This window comes from Leptodactylus fuscus, chromosome 5 (genome assembly GCF_031893055.1).
Source record: "Leptodactylus fuscus isolate aLepFus1 chromosome 5, aLepFus1.hap2, whole genome shotgun sequence".
Lineage (NCBI taxonomy): Eukaryota > Metazoa > Chordata > Amphibia > Anura > Leptodactylidae > Leptodactylus > Leptodactylus fuscus.
The window spans coordinates 157,419,039-157,442,746 of record NC_134269.1 but is presented as its reverse complement, the minus strand read 5'-3'; the positions used below and the strand labels follow the sequence as shown (position 1 = coordinate 157,442,746).

The window sequence follows — 23,708 nt, the reverse complement described above, 5'->3', positions numbered from 1 at the left end:
TAAAATGGGACAAAAAGGGCAAAGAGAACAAAACAAAGAAACAGAACTATATGTGGTGTATGAAGTGTATATTTTGTGTATTCATGGTTGTTTAACATTTTGATAACATTTCCTATAATCCAGAATGTCAAAGGTCCTGCGGATGCTGGATTATCTAGATTTTTTACTGTGGAGGACAGTGAAATTGACAGTAATACTTCTTTATTTAAAATCTATGGAGTCCTTTGAACAGCAATCCAAAATGATGTGCTAATAAATTTTGTAATGTAACTATAGGAAATAAAGCTGATACAAATACTTTTCTTACGTCAATACAGTGGTTACATTTAATTATTCTATCTGCTTGCTGCCCCCACCAGAGAAAATTTACTGTAAATGGGTTTATATAGCTGCATCTGAACTCATTGGCAGAAGTACAAATATTTATACGTTGAGCTCCCCCTAGGGGTAACTGCAGAATACCTCAATTTTATCTTTCCACTACCTGTGGAAGTACAACACCTAGGACTTTTGCTACTCAGCTGTTGGAAGAGGCTGTGGTGCTCACGAGTACTGTGGCTTCTTCCCAGTTCCAATGACGTGACGTTAATTGGTCACATGGACCAGTAGCTAAGTTACATTGAAGTGTATGGCACTATGCTTGGTATTCAGTAAAAAGGCCAAAGAATTCACCAGAATACTGTAGCCTCATCAACCAGCTGATCTATGGAAATCCCAGGTGTCTGACCCCCACAGATCATATATTGATGACCCAATGTGTTATTCCCTAAAAAACTCTTTAAATTAACATAGATCAGCTGACCTTTTACTGTGTTTGGTCTCCCCCAACCCCTTTTTTTGAACTGTTTTCATTTGTTGGGCTGGGCGTGAGATAGATAGCATTTGGCCGAAAGCTATTACACTATACTTGCCCATACAATGGCAAGAATTAAGGAGGAGCGGAAATCTGCTATCATACATCACTGTATACCAAATGCTCAATCTATTAATTTTCCGGAATCTTATGTCAGGAGATTGTAGGGTGGCCCCCATGCACGTTAGATCACCCCAGTAACATTTCCAGGTTATAATGTAATGTGTACGATCAGTGTAAGATACCGTTATTGCCCATTACAGGAATGTGTGTTTATGCAGTTGGAGGAGGATTGTGACAATTCTTTTAGTTGAAGTTTATTAAGCTTATATATTTCTAATAATAATTATGTTTATATTATTATATTATCATTTATACTATTACGTTTATAAGTGGAAGTTTAGTTTAGTGTAGTATATAATGTTTCATTTGTAACTGGAAGTATATTTTAACTCAATGACTATGTGAAGAGAAACAGCAGGAACAGATCAGTGGCAGGCTTCTTATCACAATAGGCCTCAGAAATGGCATGATCTGCGGCAGGTATAGTATTGTATTGTCTGTAACATATTTCTAAAATTGCTTGAGACAGTGCAGTGTCTACAGCAGAGCAGATAAAAAAGCATTTTCAGACTAGTTGAGATGAGTTTATGCAAGTGTTCTAAGTACAGACATAACTGGGGCTGGAATTAGTTGGACTATAGTCTATCATAGGACTACTAAACTTTTTATTTAAAGGGGTTGTCTGGCCTAACATTTTACCTATTAGGGCTAGTTCACACGTGGGCAAAGGGATGGATTTTGACAGCGGATTTCGCTTCAAAATCCGCCCCTTTACAATGGTGGTCTATGCAGACTGCTGGGCTTCTTTTTTTCTGCTAGCGGCGGGCTGCTGCTAGCGGAGAAAAGAAGCGACATGCCCTATCTTCAGGGCCGGGCCGCGGCTTCCGCCTAATGGCAGCACCCTCCTATGTCGGCTCATTCATTTGAGCCGGCATAGGAGGGGAAAGCCGCAACCGCGATGGTCGCGGCAGACGGGTTTTGACCAGAGAGAGACGCGTCTCTCTCTGTGTCAAAGCCCGTGTGGACGGTTCACGTGTGAACTGACCCTTAATTGGACCGGGAAGGTGAAAAAAATAAAATAAAACCATGCTCAACTGTCCCTGGGGCTCCCACCCTTGCCCGGACGGTCCAGGCAACTCCATTGTTGTCTTCCAGTGGAAGTACCCACTCCACGCAACTGCGGAGGCCAGTTTTCAGGCCTTAGCGGAAGGGATTCGGAGCGTCACAGCTGGCAAGAAATTTATGAAAAAGAAGGCAGCCAACTAGACTGGACCACCTGGGAGGACGTTGGAGCTCTGGGGACAGATGAGTATGGTTTTATTTTTTTTACCTTCCCCGGGTTAATTAGAAAATATTATTTAGCCTGGACAACTTCTTTAAACAAAGCAACAAAAAAAAGATGCCATATTGTACTGTATGAACCTAAAATCCTTTAAAGTAGGTTCTCTTTCTTTGCTTTTTCTGTGGAATGGCTATTATAAGGCCTCGTTCACATCTGCATTGGTAATCCGTTCGGGGGAGTCCACATGGGGATCCCCCCAAACGGACTACCGAACGCATTTGCAATCAGTGGGCAGTGAAACCACATGGATCCCCATAGACCAGGGGTGCCCAATACGTCGATCACGATCTACTGGTCGATCGCAATGGACGTATGGGTCAATCGCGGGATGCAGCCAGGGATCCCCGGTGTCTGCTTCTTCACAGCGCAGGCTGAGAGTTATCTCTGGACACTGGCAGGCTGGGGCTGCGGCAGCCCCGCCTGCCAGTGTCCATAGATGACTCTCAGCCTGCGCTGTGAAGAAGCACTTGCAGGCCGCTCTTAGGGATGGAGGGGGCCGGGGTGCTGCTTCTTCACAGCGCAGGCTGAGAGTCATCTATGAACACTGGCAGGCAGGGCTGCCGCAGTGTGGGACATGCCCCACCCGCCCGGCCCCGCCCACAAGAAGTGGGTAGTAGATCTTAGGGCTTGGTCATGTTAAGAAGTAACTCACATGCTGACAAAGTGTGAGCACCCCTGCCATAGACTATAATGGGTCCGTGTGCTTGCCGCGAGATCTCTGCAGAGAACATGTGGACAATCTACTTTTCTGTCCACATGATTAGTGCGGGCTGCGCGCAGCAAGCATACGGACCCCATTATAGTCTATGGGGTCCGTGTGCTTTCACTGCACACCTACAGATGCATTCTCTAGTCCATTTGGGGGGTCCCCAAACGGATTACCAAACGTAGATGTGAACCAAGGGTTACCAGTGGTAATATGCCTTCATGGCCAGGAATCAGAAGAAGGTAATGGGGAAATCCCAGGATGTACACTTACCCAAGTAAGCAAGGTTTATAGGGTGTGGTAGTAAAAGTAAGCAAGTCAAAAATAGATATTTCTGTTTTTGCTTTCAGGAAGTGATTTCTATGTTCTGTTTAGGTCACAAGTGCTCCTTTTTGTACTACTTGTAATAACGCTATCTACGCTATAACTTGAGATTCCCCTCCTGGCTGTATTCCATTCTTGCATGTACAGTACTTTACTTCTGGGTCTTGTCACATGTAGTTTTAAAAGTGCACTTTTTTGTCTGACACCAATAAAAACTGCACTAAAAAGCAGATTTGCACATTAGTTCAACACTATTATTAGGACATTTATTAGAAAATGGTCTTCTTGTTTTCCCCATCTCTCCTGGGAGCTCGGTATGAATCTTCACAAACCCGTTAAACCAATTACTCTGGTCAGATTGAAATTTTTCTGGTTGCTATTACATTTGTTACGAGAGCTCAAGTTATTGATCTACTTTTTATGAGAAATCAAAAAGAGCCAGCAAAAGTTTCACTTGACAAAAGCTTTCTCCCCAAGGTGTTTGCGATAATGTAGATGAGAAATCTGTAAAACGGGGCTGTGTCGATTTCTCAGAAAGCTGAAGGGAAAGCGGCACAGCTCAGAAATGAATATTTTTTTTATTATACAGTATGATTTAAAGGAAGTAACTTTATCAGCTATTGACAAAGTTAGCGTAAAGTTTAAGAACAGTAAATCATTGTTATAGCCATTGTAATACATTATCAGGTTAGTTTTGTTAAGAATCACATCAAATACATTACAGTAATTTATTTTGGTATCTTATGTGACTATGCCTTGGAACAGATCACTTGTTTAACCTATTCTTTACTGTAGACTGCAGATCTGGGGGCTATATGTAAAATTATTATAACTATAAGTTGCTATCTATTGCTCATCCATAGCTATGTCTTTATCCTACATCTATGAACAAATATATTTAATAAGATAGTAACCTCAACATCTTGAGACTTGTGCCTACATTATATAACCAGTCTAGCACATGAACATGTTATTTAACCATTTTTGCCGCCAATGTAATTTTCACACTTCTGACATACACAAATAAAATCTAAATTATTAAGTAAATATATTATATTATGCTCACATACCAATATATTTTTTTAAAAGAAGATACTAAGCACAGTTTTGTAAAAAAAAATAAAATTAAATTAATGAGAATTGATGATAAATGTCTAACCAAAGCAGAGCCTGAGATACGTAACACCTCCTGAAAATAAAAATTCCAGATGTAGTATAAGCCAAGTTTTTGAGCATAGTTTTTGTGCTGAAAAAGCCCCCCTCGGCTTATACTCGAGTCAAGCAAAAATAGGTAATGTATAGAATCTCCCATAAAATAGTAAAATATATATATATATATATATATATATATATATATATATATATATATATATACACAGTACAGACCAAAAGTTTGGACACACCTTCTCATTCAAAGAGTTTTCTGTATTTTCATGACTATGAAAATTGTAGATTCATACTGAAAGCATCAAAACTATGAATTAACACACGTGGAATTATATACTTAAAGAGCACCTTTCATTGATTTGGGCACGGGCAGTTCTATATACTGCTGGAAAGCTGACAGTGCGCTGAATTCAGCGCACTGTTGGCTTTCCCAATCTGTGCCCCGGGTAAAGAGCTATTGTTGCCGGTTCCGTAGCTCTTTACAGTCAGAAGGGCGTTCCTGATGGTTTGTCAGGAACATCGTTCTCCACAGCAGCGCCTATAGTGCTGTGCAGTGTGAGTGGGGAGGAACGCCTCCTCCCCTCCTGCTAGTACTCGTCTATGGACGAGCACTGTGAAAAGAGGGAGGGCGCGTTCCTCCCCTCTCACACAGTACAGCGCTATAGGCGCTGCTTTGCAGAAGGATGTTCCCGACAGATTGTCAGAAACGCCCTTCTGACTGTAAAGACTGTAAAGCTGAATTCAGCGCACTGTCAGCTTTCCGGCAGTATATAGAACTGACTGTGCCCCAAACCATGAAAGGTCTTCTTTAACAAAAAAAAGTGTGAAACAACTGAAAATATGTCTTATGTTCTAGGTTCTTCAAAGTAGCCACCTTTTGCTTTGATTCCTGCTTTGCACACTCTTGGCATTCTCTTGATGAGCTTCAAGAGGTAGTCACCGGAAATAGTCTTCCAACAGTCTTGAAGGAGTTCCCAGAGATGCTTAGCACTTGTTGGCCCTTTTGCCTTCACTCTGCGGTCCAGCTTAGACCATCGCGATTGAGTGTGCAAAGCAGTAATCAAAGCAAAAGGTGGCTACTTTGAAGAACCTAGAATATAAGACATATTTTCAGTTGTTTCACACTTTTTTTTGTTAAGTATATAATTCCACATGTGTTAATTCATAGTTTTGATGCCTTCAGTGTGAATCTACATTTTTCATAGTCGTGAAAATACAGAAAACTCTTTGAATGAGAAGGCGTGTCCAACCTTTTGGTCTACTGTATATAATAAAAAAATAAAATAAATAAAAGTTCTGAATCACTCCTTTCCCTAGAATACATATAAAAGTAGAAAATTACTGTGAAACACAAACACATTAGGTATCCCTGTGTCTGAAAGTGCCCGGTCTACTGAATATCTGCAGTGCTCCTGTTCTGTCGGGAAGGGGTTAATAGGAGCACTGCAGATACCCTATATTCAGCCAGGCTGAATTCCAAGTGGGGGAAAAAAAAAAACCAGTCCTCAAGCTCAGGGAAGGGGCAGTCAGACAACCAAAACGCTCCCTCCCTTTCCCATCACCCAGCAACTACTGCACCCAAAAACTCCGACCATTTTAATTTTTGAAATTTTCCAGTAGCTGCTGCATTTTCCCTCCTTGGCTTATACTCGAGTCAATAAGTTTTCCCAGTTTTTTTGTGGTAAAATTAGGGGCCTCGGCTTATATTCGGGTCGGCTTATACTCAAGTATATACGGTATATATTTATGGCAACAACAGGAATTTCTTCCTGATGTCACTTAATTTACCCCCTGTCACCTCCTTTGGGTGCATTCACACTACATGGTGAAATTTGTGTTTTGTTTTCTATTTGTAATTGCTGTAAAATGGCAGCTAAAATGCCATGGTTTGCCAGTTTCTCAGAAACGACAGCTTGTTGCAGCAATTTTGTTTTACTCTAGACAAAAAAGCATGTTCTCTGTGTAAATGGCCGATACAAATAATCAACGATGAGCACCCCTTTGGCATATATATTAGGGCTTTCTTTTAAAAAGAGGTCACATAAAATAAAAACATACCCGAATCTCAGTCCACAATCCCTTAAAGCTAGTTTTAAATGGGCATAGTGCTGCTGCATCTGTAATACGGCCCCCAGACCTGTGTTTCTTTGGATGGACGGTGGCCTATGTTCAGTTTGATATGCAGCCCTATTGCAGCCGCACCATTAAATTCAGCAGAACAGTAACCATCATAAAACAGAGTGATCAGAGCTGAAGGCTTTGAGCTTGTAGCTGTCACTTGAATCACCTTTTCTTGGAAATTAAGGATAAATGCTCATTTTAATGCTGCATTAGTAGAACATTCTTTTCATTGCACCGCCAAATTGTACCTGCTGTCTGGTTCCAAGTTGCTAGTTAAGTGGAAAAGTGTCTGTTCTTCAAGTTGTTGTGACTGAATTAATTGCTTGGAATTAACATTTGTTTTGGTTCCATACATGTGTTTTTCTATGTTTGTGCAGCTATAGAGTTCTGGATCCCGAATTATTCACTTTGCATCATGCTGGCACTGTCGTCATGGCAACAGAAACAAATGCTGCAGATGAGCAAATGTCTAGCCTAGGTCACCTTCATCCCTCACTTAAACTAGATCTTCCACCAGATGCCAAACTAACGGGTAAACATTTTATAAATTTATACCACAATGTCCAATATTTTACTGTGTTTTTGCATTTAATTACAAATGTAATTGCATTCTCAAAACGCCTCCATTGAATTGCAAATTGCCTGTGTAATGGCTTCAGCTCTAAGTGACTGTACAGAAGCACTTTGAAAAAGACATGCCATTCACTGTGTGCCAGTACTGAAATCATGCATTACAGCAATCTACAAATTGTGCATACGTTATAAATGGGGGTTATTAATTCATCACTGGCAATGATAGCTAATAATTAATAAGAAATGACATTATTTGGCTATTGGTTCATCCTCGGGAAATGGTAATAGTTTCTTATTAGGATAGAGAGAGTCCCTGTGCAAGGATGGGTATGGGCCCCATTCAAGTGTATACTTTTCAGTAGCTTATCACAAAATATCCCTCCTTATGTATAGCAATTTTTCATCGTCTGTGAGCCATGTAATTCTCTAGCTCAATCCCTTTCATGCAATGTAATATACAGTAGACAATTGTGCCCCCTCTGGTTGCACATATACAGTAGTATGTTCACCACTGTTGTAGACATTGTAGGTTATACCATAATCCTTATTTCTAGTAATTAGTGGAGTGTGTGTGCAAGTGAATAAAATATGTGATATAAAAATATTCTTAAGACATGTTTTAGAATAAAATCATTACCCATGTAGAAAGTGAATTACTAGTCACTCTATTATCTTTGCGACAAAATATCCACCCATACCAACAGTAGAATAAACATTTAATAACATTATATTCTTATGGCATTTTGGGCTATCAGACCCTTATCAAGAGTCATAAAATCTATTAAAAAAAAAAAACAATAAAATTTTCCATTGGATGCCACTGTGTCTTCCAAGGTTTGCAATTATTTATTCACAATGCAGTATATGGCTGTATATGGGACGGAAAGTCTAGCATTTTACTATTTTTCATCCTACAATTCCAACAAAAACTGTCTATGTTAAACATGGTCCAATTATAAAATGTGAGACATATATAGTGTGTTTTTTTTCTTACAATGGGAGTCTATGGTGCTCGAGAACAACATACGGCATTTTTCACAGGCATTGGTTTAACACATACAGATGTAGACAAGTTAACCCGAACCTCTGCAAATGGTTAAACTGCTGCAGTATGATACCGTATCACAGAAGACAACAAAACCCAATGAAAAGTCATTTCATATACTGCAGCAGTTTAAAGAGGACCTTTCACCATTTTTCCCAAAGGCAGTTCTATATACTGCCGGAAAGCTGACAGTGCGCTGAGTTCAGCACACTGTCGGCTTTCCCGATCTGTGCCCGGTGTGAAGAGCTTACGGTCCGGTACCGTAGCTCTTCTATGGTCAGAAGGACGTTTCTGACAGTTAGCCAGAGACGTCCTTCTTCACAGCACAGCCAATCGCGCTGTGCTGTGAGGAACTCCCCCCTCCCTCCCTGATAATGCTCGTCTATGGACGAGTACTGCAGCAGAGGGAGGGGGCGTTCCTCCCGGCTCTCACAGCACAGCGCGATTGGCTGTGCTGTGAAGAAGGACGTCTCTGGCTAACTGTCAGAAACGTCCTTCTGACCATAGAAGAGCTACGGTACCGGATCGTAAGCTCTTCACACCAGGCACAGATCGGGAAAGCCGACAGTGTGCTGAACTCAGCGCACTGTCAGCTTTCCGGCAGTATATAGAACTGCCTGTGGGCAAAATGGTGAAAGGTCCTCTTTAACTAAGTTTGGGTTCTCAACGCTACATCTGTATACATTAAATGTGAGAATAAATTGTGATATGAATGCATCCTCATATACCGTATATACTCGAGTATAGGCCTAGTTTTTCAGCACAGTCTTTGTGCTGAAAAAGCCCCCTCTCGGCTTATAATTTTTTTATTTATTTATCTATGACCAGTCGCAATAGTAATGTATAGAATCTCCCATAAAATTGTGAAAAAGTAAAAAGTTTTTAAAAAAAATTCAGAAAAAAAGTAAATAAAAGTTCTAAATCACTTCTTTCCCTAGAATACATATAAAATTTGAAAATTACTGTGCAGCACATACACATTAGGTATCCTGTGTCTGAAAGTGCCTGGTCTACTGAATATAGGGGATCTTCAGTGCTCCTGTTCCGTCGGGAAGGGGTTAATAGGAGCACTGCAGATACCCTATATTCAGCCAGGCTGAATTCCAAGTGGGGGAAAAAAACCCAGTCCTCAAGCTCAGGGAAGGGGCAGACAGACAACCAAAACACCCCCTCCCCTTCCCCAGCACCCAGCAACTACTGCACCCAAAATCTCTGACCATTTTAATTTTTGAAATTTTCCAGTAGCTGCTGCATTTCCCCCCCTCGGCTTATACTCGAGTCAATAAGTTTTCCCATTTTTTTGTGGTAAAATTAGGGGTCTCTGCTTATATTTGGGTCGGCTTATACTCAAGTATATACGGCATACCAAAGAATCACCAAAATCTGTTGAAAAAGATATACGAGTATAAAATGTATACAGTAATTTGAGTAATGTTTTTGCTTGTATGACAAAATAGTTATACTAACTAAACTAAAGTCTCAAAACCACTTCTGATTTTTTTTTTTGTTATTTTACTTTTTTCAAAAAAAATCTAATTTCTCCATTCACCATGTTTATTTCTTGTATGCATGCGTATAATTGCATCTACTTCACCCAGCATTGAGTCTAATCTTACATTTTTCTATTAAGATTCTTTAGATGGTTCTGAACCAAGTACAAAGCGAAGTGATCTGGATACTCCACGCACACAAATGACCAATGACATAGAGACTTCATCTCCTCCTTTAAAAGAACAAGCAAAGCTAAATATGTCCTCAGTCATTCTTTTGGATCACCTTGGGAAGATTTTTCTTCATCTTAAAAGAGCATTGGTAAGACATTTTCCTAGTAAAGTGCCTTTTTATGCTTCCTGATGTGCAGTAATGGTTATTAAACAGTTTTGATATCATAAAATGTTTTACATATTAGATATATCATTTTTGCGGCACTGACACACTTGCCTTCCACTATTAGAAATTCACGTTTTCGTTCAGTTTGAGTCTGGTATGTAAATGGACTATATTTGATGCATATAAATCCAATGTATCTGTTTATTAGGACGTCTTTTTGACTTTTGTAGCCATGTTTTATGTTAAGGAGCAATATTTGGGCCAGTGCTTGGCATTCAAGGGAGTCTGTCACCAGGAAACTTAATATTAAACCAGCCATGTTGCATAATGGAGGACATTATCCTGAGCGTTGTCATAACTTTAGATAGTCCAGCAGATCCACCTTTCTTTGCGAAATACTAGGTAACTTACTACTTGGGCACTTTCTCATGGTGTGTGTGTGTCTTATATATCATGAGGAAAAGGCTTGGTGCACATAATGACCAGGACACATGCCTTTCCTCAAGAAGCAAGGATCACATGCACATATGTCTTGGAAACATACTAGCACTAGTTTGTGCTATAGGAAGCTGATGGGAAGCGGCAAGGAATGACTCCTGCTATCTGCTGTGGGTACAAAACATAAAAAGCTTCTGCCTGCCATTCTGTACTACACGGTTATGCAGTCCCATACAAGGAAACTTTCTCTTATATTCAGCATTTCTATCATATTTGTTGCTATTTTTAAGCAGTCTGTACTATGGTAGCTCTTCTGTGAGATTGGCTAGTCAGGCTAACCTTTGCTCCCCACATGCATTAATGAGCCAGAATCTTTCAAGATCTTGATGCTGGTTTTTACCGGATGTCCATTCTTGAACCACTTTTAGTAGATAGCTAATCACCGTATACCAGGTACACCCCACAAGACCCACCTCTTTGGCAATGTTCTGACTCAGTTGTCTAACCATCACAATTGGCCCTTTTCACCGAGATTCTTTTATTTGCTTAAATTTTTGGTTCAAACACATCTATCACAAGAACTCACTATGTGTCCTGCCTAATATAACCGACCCCAAGGTAGGTAATACTGCATCAATATTATGTTATTTCTTCACCTGTCAGTGGATTTACTGTTATGACTGGTGTTGTGTTATCTTTAGCGCTTTTGCATAAAACATTTAGCTGATGTGTTGCAGTATTTACTTCAATTGGTTAATCCATTTGTGCATTTCTATCATGCAGGTTCTGGCACATCGAGGAGCACACTGGACATTACTACAGAACGCTGGCCGTGTACTATGGAACATTGTGATGGAAATACAGTTAATCACTGAGAATTATTATGCAAATAAAGGATTCTTTCCCATAACAAGAGATCGCCTGAAAAGTGAAATGTGGATGCCTTTCTATTTTGCAGCAGACACCATACTTGATATGTTGGTCACATTACAAAATACCGGTTCAGTTAAGGTAATTTTTATGTTAGCGTTGTATATCCAGGACAGTCATTCGTTTGCGTAAATTTATGTATTACTTTCTGGAGTGTTGATCAAAATGTTCAGCTTGCCAAGATCTTTCATCCTGTATGAAAAATGTTTGGACTGAACAAAATCAGAACTCAAATACGTAATACATGTCAGATCCGGTACCCACACCTATGTGGAGAATGCCATTCCCCCCACCCAACATCCCATCCAGTATCATGTTCTTGGCTATATTCGTAATTTCTGTAGCAGTTCATTGTGATATTATTCTTCATTGTGTATAAAACCAGAAGCAGAGGTGTAATGGCCTGGCCGGGCTATAGGAGCTCAAACATTTTTAAGATATTTAAGTCTTTATTATCATTACCTTATTTTATGTGCTGTAAACATTGTAATAAGCAAAGTCCCAAAGTTCACTAAATAACATTAACTTTACTTTGAAAAGAGACCTAAGTGAAGAAATTCAAAAAGTACTTTAACATACAGTATATCAAAAATGTGATATTTTTTTTCCATATCTTGCATGAACCTGACAGCACTTGTCAGAAAAAGAGGGAGTGATATTATTATTAGAGATGAGCGAACACTAAAATGTTCGAGGTTCGAAATTCGAATCGAACAGCTGCTCACTGTTCGTGTGTTCGAACGGGTTTCGAACCCCATTATAGTCTATGGGGAACATATACTCGTTAAGGGGGAAACCCAAATCCGTGTCTGGAGGGTCACCAAGTCCACTATGACACCCCAGGAAATGATGCCAACACCTCTGGAATGACACTGGGACAGCAGGGGAAGCATGTCTGGGGGCATCTAACACACCGAAGACCCTCTATTACCCCAACATCACAGCCTAACAACTACACACTTTACACACTCAATACCACCTCTCTGACAGTAGGAAAACACCTTGAAACATGTGTATTTGGCACTTGCAGTGAGGAGAGCTTGTCACCAGCAGTGAATTTGGCCCTTGTAGTAAGTTGAGGTTGGCACCAACATTTGTTTTGAAAATCAGGGTGGATTGAGCCTCTAACCAGCAGAGTTTGGGCAAATTCATGGTGGAGGGAGCCTCTAAAAACCCCAGTTTGGACCAATTCATGGTGGAGGGAGCCTCTAAAAACCCCAGTTTGGACCAATTCATGGTGGAGGGAGCCTCTAAAAAACCCAGTTTGGACCAATTCATGGTGGAGGGAGCCTCTAAACAGCCCAGTTTGGACCAATTCATGGTGGAGGGAGCCTCTAACCAGCCCAGTTTGGACCAATTCATGGTGGAGGGAGCCTCTAACCAGCCCAGTTTGGGCAAATTCATGGTGGAGGGAGCCTCTAAAAACCCCAATTTGGACCAATTCATGGTGGAGGGAGCCTCTAAACAGCCCAGTTTGGGCAAATTCATGGTGGAGGGAGCCTCTAAAAACCCCAGTTTGGACCAATTCATGGTGGAGGGAGCCTCTAAAAACCCCAGTTTGGACCAATTCATGGTGGAGGGAGCCTCTAAAAACCCCAGTTTGAACCAATTCATGGTGGAGGGAGCCTCTAAAAACCCCAGTTTGGACCAATTCATGCTGGAGGGAGCCTCTAAACAGCCCAGTTTGGGCAAATTCATGGTGGAGGGAGCCTCTAAAAACCCCAGTTTGGACCAATTCATGGTGGAGGGAGCCTCTAAAAACCCCAATTTGGACCAATTCATGGTGGAGGGAGCCTCTAAACAGCCCAGTTTGGGCAAATTCATGGTGGAGGGAGCCTCTAACCAGCCCAGTTTGGACCAATTCATGGTGGAGGGAGCCTCTAAAAACCCCAGTTTGGACCAATTCATGGTGGAGGGAGCCTCTAAACAGCCCAGTTTGGACCAATTCATGGTGGAGGGAGCCTCTAAAAACCCCAATTTGGACCAATTCATGGTGGAGGGAGCCTCTAACCAGCCCAGTTTGGACCAATTCATGGTGGAGGGAGCCTCTAACCAGCCCAGTTTGGGCAAATTCATGGTGGAGGGAGCCTCTAAAAACCCCAGTTTGGACCAATTCATGGTGGAGGGAGCCTCTAAAAATCCCAGTTTGGACCAATTCATGGTGGAGGGAGCCTCTAACCAGCCCAGTTTGGACCAATTCATGGTGGAGGGAGCCTCTAAAAACCCCAGTTTGGACCAATTCATGGTGGAGGGAGCCTCTAAACAGCCCAGTTTGGACCAATTCATGGTGGAGGGAGCCTCTAAAAACCCCAATTTGGACCAATTCATGGTGGAGGGAGCCTCTAACCAGCCCAGTTTGGGCAAATTCATGGTGGAGGGAGCCTCTAAAAACCCCAATTTGGACCAATTCATGGTGGAGGGAGCCTCTAAACAGCCCAGTTTGGGCAAATTCATGGTGGAGGGAGCCTCTAAAAACCCCAGTTTGGACCAATTCATGGTGGAGGGAGCCTCTAAAAAACCCAGTTTGGACCAATTCATGGTGGAGGGAGCCTCTAACCAGCCCAGTTTGGACCAATTCATGGTGGAGGGAGCCTCTAAAAACCCCAATTTGGACCAATTCATGGTGGAGGGAGCCTCTAACCAGCCCAGTTTGGACCAATTCATGGTGGAGGGAGCCTCTAACCAGCCCAGTTTGGGCAAATTCATGGTGGAGGGAGCCTCTAAAAACCCCAATTTGGACCAATTCATGGTGGAGGGAGCCTCTAAACAGCCCAGTTTGGGCAAATTCATGGTGGAGGGAGCCTCTAAAAACCCCAGTTTGGACCAATTCATGGTGGAGGGAGCCTCTAAAAACCCCAGTTTGGACCAATTCATGGTGGAGGGAGCCTCTAAAAACCCCAGTTTGGACCAATTCATGGTGGAGGGAGCCTCTAAAAAACCCAGTTTGGACCAATTCATGGTGGAGGGAGCCTCTAACCAGCCCAGTTTGGACCAATTCATGGTGGAGGGAGCCTCTAAAAACCCCAGTTTGGACCAATTCATGGTGGAGGGAGCCTCTAAAAAACCCAGTTTGGACCAATTCATGGTGGAGGGAGCCTCTAACCAGCCCAGTTTGGACCAATTCATGGTGGAGGGAGCCTCTAACCAGCCCAGTTTGGGCAAATTCATGGTGGAGGGAGCCTCTAAAAACCCCAATTTGGACCAATTCATGGTGGAGGGAGCCTCTAAACAGCCCAGTTTGGGCAAATTCATGGTGGAGGGAGCCTCTAACCAGCAGAGTTGTGGGAAAGCAGGGTGGAGGGAGCCTCTAACCAGCAGAGTTGGTGGAAATCAGGGTGGAGGGAGCCTCTAACCGGCAGAGTTGGGGGAAATCATGTTGGAGGGAGCCTAGTATTAGCAGAATTGTGCAACGCTTATGGTGGATGAGTATGAGGATGCGGAGGAATTGGAGAGGTTGAGTACAGACATGGAGTTTCATGTTGGGGTGCTTTACACAGGTGGGCACAAAAATGAAGGCTCTATCCAGTGGTGGTTCATTTTTATCAAAGTGAGCCGGTCGGCACTCTCAGCTGACAGACGGGTGCGCTTGTCAGTGATGATGCCACCGGCTGCACTGAACACCCTCTCAGATAGGACGCTGGCGGCAGGACAGGACAGCACCTCCAAGGCATATAGGGCAAGTTCAAGCCACAGGTCCAACTTCGACACCCAATACGTGTAGGGCGCAGAGGGGTCGGAGAGGACAGGGCTGTGGTCGGAAAGGTATTCCCGCAACATGCGCCTATACTTCTCACGCCTGGTGACACTAGGACCCTCTGTGGCGGCACTTTGGCGAGGGGGTGCCATCAAGGTGTCCCAGACCTTAGACAGTGTGCCCCTCGTTTGTGTGGACCGGTGAGAACTTGGTCGCCTACTGGAGGAACTGTCCTCCCTGCCGCCAACGTCACATGCTGGAAACATCTCCATCATATTCTGCACCAATTGCCTGTGGCAAGCATTGATGCGATTGGCCCTCCCCTCTACCGGAATAAAAGACGAGATGTTGTTTTTATACCGGGGGTCAAGGATAGCAAAGATCCAGTACTGGTTGTCCTCCATGATTTTGACAATACGCTTGTCGGTTGTAAAGCACCCCAACATGAACTCAGCCATGTCTGCCACAGTGTTAGTTGGCATGACTCCTCTGGCCCCACCGGAAAGTTCAATCTCCATTTCCTCCTCATCCTCCATGTCTACCCATCCGCGCTGCAACAATGGGACGATTCGAAGTTGCCCGGAAGCCTCCTGTATCACCATCACATCATCGGACAACTCTTCTTCCTCCTCCTCCTCCTCCTCCATTAAACGCGATGAAGCGGACAGATGTGTGGACCTACTCTCCAGCTGTGACGGATCGGATGCTATCCCTGACTCCTCTGTGTGATCTGAGTTATCCCTGATGTCAATCAGGGATTCTCTCAGAACACACAAGAGCGGGATTGTAAGGCTCACCATCGCATCCTCAGAGCTCACCCTCCTTGTGGACTCCTCAAACACCCGTAGGATGTCACAAAGGTCTCTCATCCATGGCCACTCATGGATGAGAAACTGAGGCAGCTGACTTTGTGGCACCCTAGGGTTTTGTAGCTGGTATTCCATCAAAGGTCTCTGCTGCTCAACCACTCTATTCAACATCTGAAACGTTGAGTTCCAGCGTGTGGGGACGTCGCACAAAAGCCGGTGTTGTGGCACATGCAGGCGTTGCTGGAGAGATTTTAAGCTAGCAGCGGCTACTGTCGACTTGCGAAAGTGGGCACACATGCGCCGCACTTTCACCAGTAGCTCTGGAACATTGGGGTAGCTCTTTAGGAAACGTTGCACCACTAGGTTGAAGACGTGGGCCAGGCATGGAACATGTTGGAGTCCGGCAAGCTCCAGAGCTGCTACCAGGTTCCGGCCGTTATCACAAACGACCATGCCTGGGCCCAGGTGCAGCGGCTCAAACCATATTGCCGTCTCATCGAGGAGGGCATCCCTCACCTCGGAGGCAGTGTGCTGTCTGTCCCCCAAGCTGATCAGCTTCAGCACAGCCTGCTGACGTCTACCAACGCCAGTGCTGCAACGTTTCCAACTCGTAGCTGGGGTCAATCTAACAGCGGAGGAGGAGGCGGTGGCGGAGGAGGAGGCGGTAGAGGAGGAGGAGGAGGGGGGTGTTCTTCTCGTGTCCCTGCCAGGAATGTTAGGCGGGGAGACGAGGTACACCGGGCCAGTTTGGGAAGCAGTCCCAGCCTCAACTACATTCACCCAGTGTGCCGTCAGTGAAATGTAGCGTCCCTGTCCGCATGCACTTGTCCACGCGTCGGTGGTCAAGTGGACCTTTGTGCAAAGCGCGGAACTAAGGGCCCGCCTGATGTTGAGTGACACGTGCTGGTGCAAGGCGGGGACGGCACACCGGGAGAAGTAGTGACGGCTAGGGACGGCATAGCGAGGTGCCGCAGTTGCCATCAGGTCAGGAAGGCGGGAGTTTCAACAAGCCGGAACGCCAACATCTCCTGGGCCAGCAGTTTAGCGATGTTGGCGTTCAAGGCTTGCGCGTGTGGGTGGTTAGCAGTGTATTTCTGCCGCCGCTCCAATGTCTGAGAGATGGTGGGTTGTTGTAAAGAAGCGCCTGATGGTGCCTTTGATGGTGCAGGAGAAGGAGATAAGACAGGAACAGGGGAGGATGAGGGAGAAGTCAACAAAGTGGCGGAGGCAGATGAAGTGGTGTCCTGGCTCGTCCTCTGGAGTGCATCGCCAGCACAGTCAGCAGTGGCAGTGGCAGAGGCAGAGGCAGTGGCAGAGGCAGTGGCAGTGGCGTGAACGGCAGGCGGCCTTTGTCCTGCCGTTGCTGCCTGCCACTGATTCCAGTGCTTGGATTCCAAATGACGGCGCATTGAAGTGGTGGACAGGTTGCTCTTCTCAGAGCCCCTAATCAATTTCGAGAGGCAAATTGTGCAGACAACACTATATCTGTCCTCGGCGCATTCCTTGAAAAAACTCCACACCTTCGAGAAACGTGCCCTCGAGGTGGGAGTTTTTCGGGGCTGGGTACGAACTGGAACATCTTGGGAGATTCCGGGTGTGGCCTGGCTTCGCCTAAGCTGCTGACCTCTGCCTCTGCCTCTAGCTACCCTTTTTGGTGCTGCACTTGCCTCAACATCCACACTACTTTCCCCGCTTGACATCCCCCCTGTCCAGGTCGGGTCAGTGTCCTCATCATCCACCACTTCCTCTTCCAACTCCTGTCTCATCTCCTCCTCCCGCACAATGCGCCGGTCAACTGGATGCCCTGACGGCAACTGCGTCACATCATCGTCGATGAGGGTGGGTTGCTGGTCATCCACCACCAAATCGAACGGAGATGGAGGAGACTCTAGTGTTTGAGCATCTGGACACAGATGCTCCTCTGTTAGGTTCGTGGAATCGTGACGTGGAGAGGCAGGTTGAGGGACAATGAAAGGAGCGGAGAACAGCTCTGGGGAGCAGGGATAGTTGGGGTTATTGTTCTGTGAAGCTTGGGAATTTTGGGAGGAAGGAGGACAAGACTGTTGGGTAATAGGAGGAGAGGAGGCAGAGTCTGACTGGCTGCTGGACAATGTGCTGTAAGCGTTCTCTGACAGCCATTGCAAGACCTGTTCCTGGTTCTCGGGCCTACTAAGGTTTGTACCCTGCAGTTTAGTTAATGTGGCAAGCAACCCTGGCACTGTGGAGTGGCACAATGCTTGCTGCCCCACAGGAGTAGGCACGGGACGCCCTGTGGCTTCACTGCTACCTTGCTCCCCAGAACCATTCCCCCGACCTCGCCCACGGCCTCGTCCACGTCCCTTTCCGGGAGCCTTGCGCATTTTGAATTCCCAGTTAGAAATTGGCACTATATACCAGTAGCAAAAATTGTGGGTGCACGTAACCCCAATATATTCTTTGAATTCCCAGTCAGACAATGGCACTATATACCAGTAGCAAGAAATGAGGGTATTTATAACCCCAATATATTCTTTGAATTACCAGTCAGAAACTGGCACTATATGGCAGTAGCAAGAAATGAGGGTATTTATAACCCCAATATATTCATGAAATTCCCAGTCAGACAATGGCACTGTATACCAGTAGTAAAAATTGTGGGTGCACGTAACCCCAATATATTCTTTGAATTACCAGTCAGAAACTGGCACTATATGGCAGTAGCAAGAAATGAGGGTATTTGTAACCCCAATATATTCTTTGAATTCCCAGTCAGAAACTGGCACTGTATACCAGTAGTAAAAATTGTGGGTGCACGTAACCCCAATATATTCTTTGAATTCCCAGTCAGACAATGGCACTATATACCAGTAGCAAGAAATGAGGGTATTTATAACCCCAATATATTCTTTGAATTACCAGTCAGAAACTGGCACTATATGGCAGTAGCAAGAAATGAGGGTATTTGTAACCCCAATATATTCTTTGAATTCCCAGTCAGAAACTGGCACTGTATACCAGTAGTAAAAATTGTGGGTGCACGTAACCCCAATATATTCTTTGAATTCCCAGTCAGACAATGGCACTATATACCAGTAGCAAGAAATGAGGGTATTTATAACCCCAATATATTCTTTGAATTCCCAGTCAGACAATGGCACTGTATACCAGTAGTAAAAATTGTGGGTGCACGTAACCCCAATATATTCTTTGAATTCCCAGTCAGAAACTGGCACTATATGGCAGTAGCAAGAAATGAGGGTATTTATAACCCCAATATATTCTTTGAATTCCCAGTCAGACAATGGCACTGTATACCAGTAGTAAAAATTGTGGGTGCATGTAACCCCAATATATTCTTTGAATTACCAGTCAGAAACTGGCACTATATGGCAGTAGCAAGAAATGAGGGTATTTGTAACCCCAATATATTCTTTGAATTCCCAGTCAGAAACTGGCACTGTATACCAGTAGTAAAAATTGTGGGTGCACGTAACCCCAATATATTCTTTGAATTCCCAGTCAGACAATGGCACTATATACCAGTAGCAAGAAATGAGGGTATTTATAACCCCAATATATTCTTTGAATTCCCAGTCAGAAACTGGCACTATATGGCAGTAGCAAGAAATGAGGGTATTTATAACCCCAATATATTCTTTGAATTCCCAGTCTGACAATGGCACTGTATACCAGTAGTAAAAATTGTGGGTGCACGTAACCCCAATATATTCTTTGAATTACCAGTCAGAAACTGGCACTATATGGCAGTAGCAAGAAATGAGGGTATTTGTAACCCCAATATATTCTTTGAATTCCCAGTCAGAAACTGGCACTGTATACCAGTAGTAAAAATTGTGGGTGCACGTAACCCCAATATATTCTTTGAATTCCCAGTCAGACAATGGCACTATATACCAGTAGCAAGAAATGAGGGTATTTATAACCCCAATATATTCTTTGAATTCCCAGTCAGAAACTGGCACTATATGGCAGTAGCAAGAAATGAGGGTATTTATAACCCCAATATATTCTTTGAATTCCCAGTCAGACAATGGCACTGTATACCAGTAGTAAAAATTGTGGGTGCACGTAACCCCAATATATTCTTTGAATTACCAGTCAGAAACTGGCACTATATGGCAGTAGCAAGAAATGAGGGTATTTGTAACCCCAATATATTCTTTGAATTCCCAGTCAGAAACTGGCACTGTACACCAGTGGTAAAAATTGTGGGTGCACGTAACCCCAATATATTCTTTGAATTCCCAGTCAGACAATGGCACTATATACCAGTAGCAAGAAATGAGGGTATTTATAACCCCAATATATTCTTTGAATTCCCAGTCAGAAACTGGCACTATATGGCAGTAGCAAGAAATGAGGGTATTTATAACCCCAATATATTCTTTGAATTCCCAGTCAGACAATGGCACTGTATACCAGTAGTAAAAATTGTGGGTGCACGTAACCCCAATATATTCTTTGAATTACCAGTCAGAAACTGGCACTATATGGCAGTAGCAAGAAATGAGGGTATTTGTAACCCCAATATATTCTTTGAATTCCCAGTCAGAAACTGGCACTGTATACCAGTAGTAAAAATTGTGGGTGCACGTAACCCCAATATATTCTTTGAATTCCCAGTCAGACAATGGCACTATATACCAGTAGCAAGAAATGAGGGTATTTATAACCCCAATATATTCTTTGAATTACCAGTCAGAAACTGGCACTATATGGCAGTAGCAAGAAATGAGGGTATTTGTAACCCCAATATATTCTTTGAATTCCCAGTCAGAAACTGGCACTGTATACCAGTAGTAAAAATTGTGGGTGCACGTAACCCCAATATATTCTTTGAATTCCCAGTCAGACAATGGCACTATATACCAGTAGCAAGAAATGAGGGTATTTATAACCCCAATATATTCTTTGAATTACCAGTCAGAAACTGGCACTATATGGCAGTAGCAAGAAATGAGGGTATTTATAACCCCAATATATTCTTTGAATTCCCAGTCAGAAACTGGCACTGTATACCAGTAGTAAAAATTGTGGGTGCACGTAACCCCAATATATTCTTTGAATTCCCAGTCAGACAATGGCACTATATGGCAGTAGCAAAAATAGTGGGTGTATATAGCCCCAATTCTATTGCTAGGGGACTTGCAGGGTATTTCTGGGGTGAAGGTGGGGGGGGGCACACCGTTGGAACGGGTATCGGGGGTATATATCGGGTATACGGGAATACACTGACAGTGTATTCCATTCAGGATCCTGGGAAAGCTGGGTTGCGGCGATTGAGCCCGTCAGTGCCACGTTACACTGACAAGCTTCTCCCTGGAATTTAGCTCTTACAAGAGCTGTTGTGGTTGTCTTCTCCTTCCTATCCTAGCCTGTCCCTGCCTACCCAGAATCTAAGCCCTAGCTAGCTGGACGGAAACCTCCATCCTCGGTGAATTGCAAGCTCAGAATGACGCGAACCTGGGCGGCGCTGTTCTTTTAAATTAGAGGTCACATGTTTTCGGCAGCCAATGGGTTTTGCCTACTTTTCTCAACGTCACCGGTGTCGTAGTTCCTGTCCCACCTACCCTGCGCTGTTATTGGAGCAAAAAAGGCGCCAGGGAAGGTGGGAGGGGAATCGAGTAATGGCGCACTTTACCACGCGGTGTTCGATTCGATTCGAACATGCCGAACAGCCTAATATCCGATCGAACATGAGTTCGATAGAACACTGTTCGCTCATCTCTAATTATTATTAGGCTCTTTGCCAACTAAAAGTAAATGTCAGGGTCCACCACAAAGGAAGATATGTTTGCCTAGACTAACAAACATGTGAATCCAGTTGTTTTGGTTAATTAAAAACAAAAAAAAGTATTAAAAGACAGACCTAAATGTTGGAAGTGAATTCAGAATTATACATATGAGTAGGGCATTCAGAAAACTGTATGTATAAAAATAATATAAAACTGTATGTAAATAATATAAAAATGCATGTATCTCACTTTTTGTCAGCAAGTTTGGGACTCCAAACAAACAGCATATTATTATGCAATTGGGGAGTAGGGTCCCAAACGTGCCAGTACCATTCATTTCTGCAGTCCAAAGAATCAAATAGATAACCAACTATATGAGTCCAGAACTCCTATTCAGAGGCTTTGGATGCATTTGCATTGTTCGTGTAAAGTTAAGCAGAGTACACTGAACACATGTACGTACAGTGAAGCAAGATGTCCTCAGCTTAATCTGTGAAATTTAGCAAGGACGTGCGCCTACATCATAAATAGGCATCACAGTAAAACTAGTTTAACATTAGGCTGCACCTGCGAAAAATATAGTCAAAAAGGGGTAAATGATAGATAACCCTCATTGACTAAAAAAAATAACGCACCCAGATAAAAATGTCAGATTGCTGTAAAACAGTGCATAAAACTGCATGCAGTTATGTCTCAGGCAAATAACGTGAATGATTACAGGTTTGGTCTGATTAGACTAGGGTCTTCCCACATGAGAGTGAAAAGTGGTTCACATACAGCTCAGTGATATGTATAGGACATCCTGCGCCATGCGTGTTGACTCTTTTGGCAGGGCTTCCAACTGGCATTTTTCAGAAGGATAATGCTTGTCCAGATACAACAAGGGTTCCCCCTTGTTCATCAGATTGTAACAATTCTATGGCCTGCCTGGTTGCCTGATTTATCCCCAATTAAGCATTTATGGATCTTTGGCAGCCTGTGAGTGCAAAGGATCCACATGTCCAGCTTCATCATTTGTAAGTAAATGTGCGCAAGATAGCATATGGAACCTGTATTCTTCAGTATCCAACCATATCTTACCATGTATCCAGCCTAGTGGTCCAGCAGGGTACTAGAACTTAAATCATATAGTTTTCCCCAATACACGTATACTTTCACTCTAATATGGTATTCACTTACATATATCCTTATTACATTAAGGTACAGTTGCAGATGACTGTGTTGCAACCGGCCTGCCGTGAAATAAAAGCACAGACTGCACATGGGGGAGACGAGGATGTCTCCATGTGCACCCCGTGTACTGGCTGTGCCTCTGTGGATCCTTTCATTAATGAATAGGAGCCATTGAAGCACGGACCGCAAAATAGTACAAAAAAAGGACTTGTCCTATCTGATGTGGCCCAGACTGACGAGCCGCACACAGGACAGTTTAAATCACAGTATTGTGTACGCTTCCATAGAAAGGAATGGATCAGTATACTCTCCGTGAAATTCACAGATAGCACACTGACCCACAGCATGGTCGTCTGCAACCGGCCTAACACATATAAAGTTTCATTTGATTCCAACTCCTTGGTGCATTTTTTTTGTTAGTGAGTGTTATGATTCACTATTAAACAAAAGCTTCCTAAATTCATACATCGTGCCTTTATTTCTTAAGTTATTCTGATAAAATATCTTGTTTTATGTCATTCCAAATCATAACATATCAGCAAAAGCAGATTTGTTTTTATAAATCTATTTCAAAGAATGACAATTGCTGCAGTCACAAAAATCTACACATAGTTGCAGTCACAGCCATAAAAAAATAGTGAGTTTTAAAATTTATCCTTCATTAATATCAAGAAATGTAACATTGGTTTTTATGAATATGTGTTTAGAGCTAATGAAGATTTTACTTGCTTTGTAGTGCGTACAGAATTCTACTTTCTGTGTTCCCTATATAACATCTGCTAAGTTCAGAAAAACCATTAAAATATGCATGAATGTCTAGACTGGTATGCCTAAGATCAGCAGTCTGGGACCAAGCTTAACTCAATGTATGTCAGAAATGTATTTACTGATGGCTTATACAACCC

General features: G+C 43.3%; 1 protein-coding gene across 1 annotated transcript in view; it reads left to right on the top strand.

Moving 5' to 3' along the window:
• The window catches only part of CFAP54 (cilia and flagella associated protein 54), a 263,167-nt gene that overhangs the window by 136,331 nt on the left and 103,128 nt on the right, over positions 1 to 23,708 (top strand). Inside the window, 3 exon segments of the mRNA XM_075274556.1 lie at positions 6,954 to 7,108; positions 9,825 to 10,006; positions 11,246 to 11,473. Of these exon segments, the coding sequence (XP_075130657.1) occupies positions 6,954 to 7,108; positions 9,825 to 10,006; positions 11,246 to 11,473 (565 nt within the window).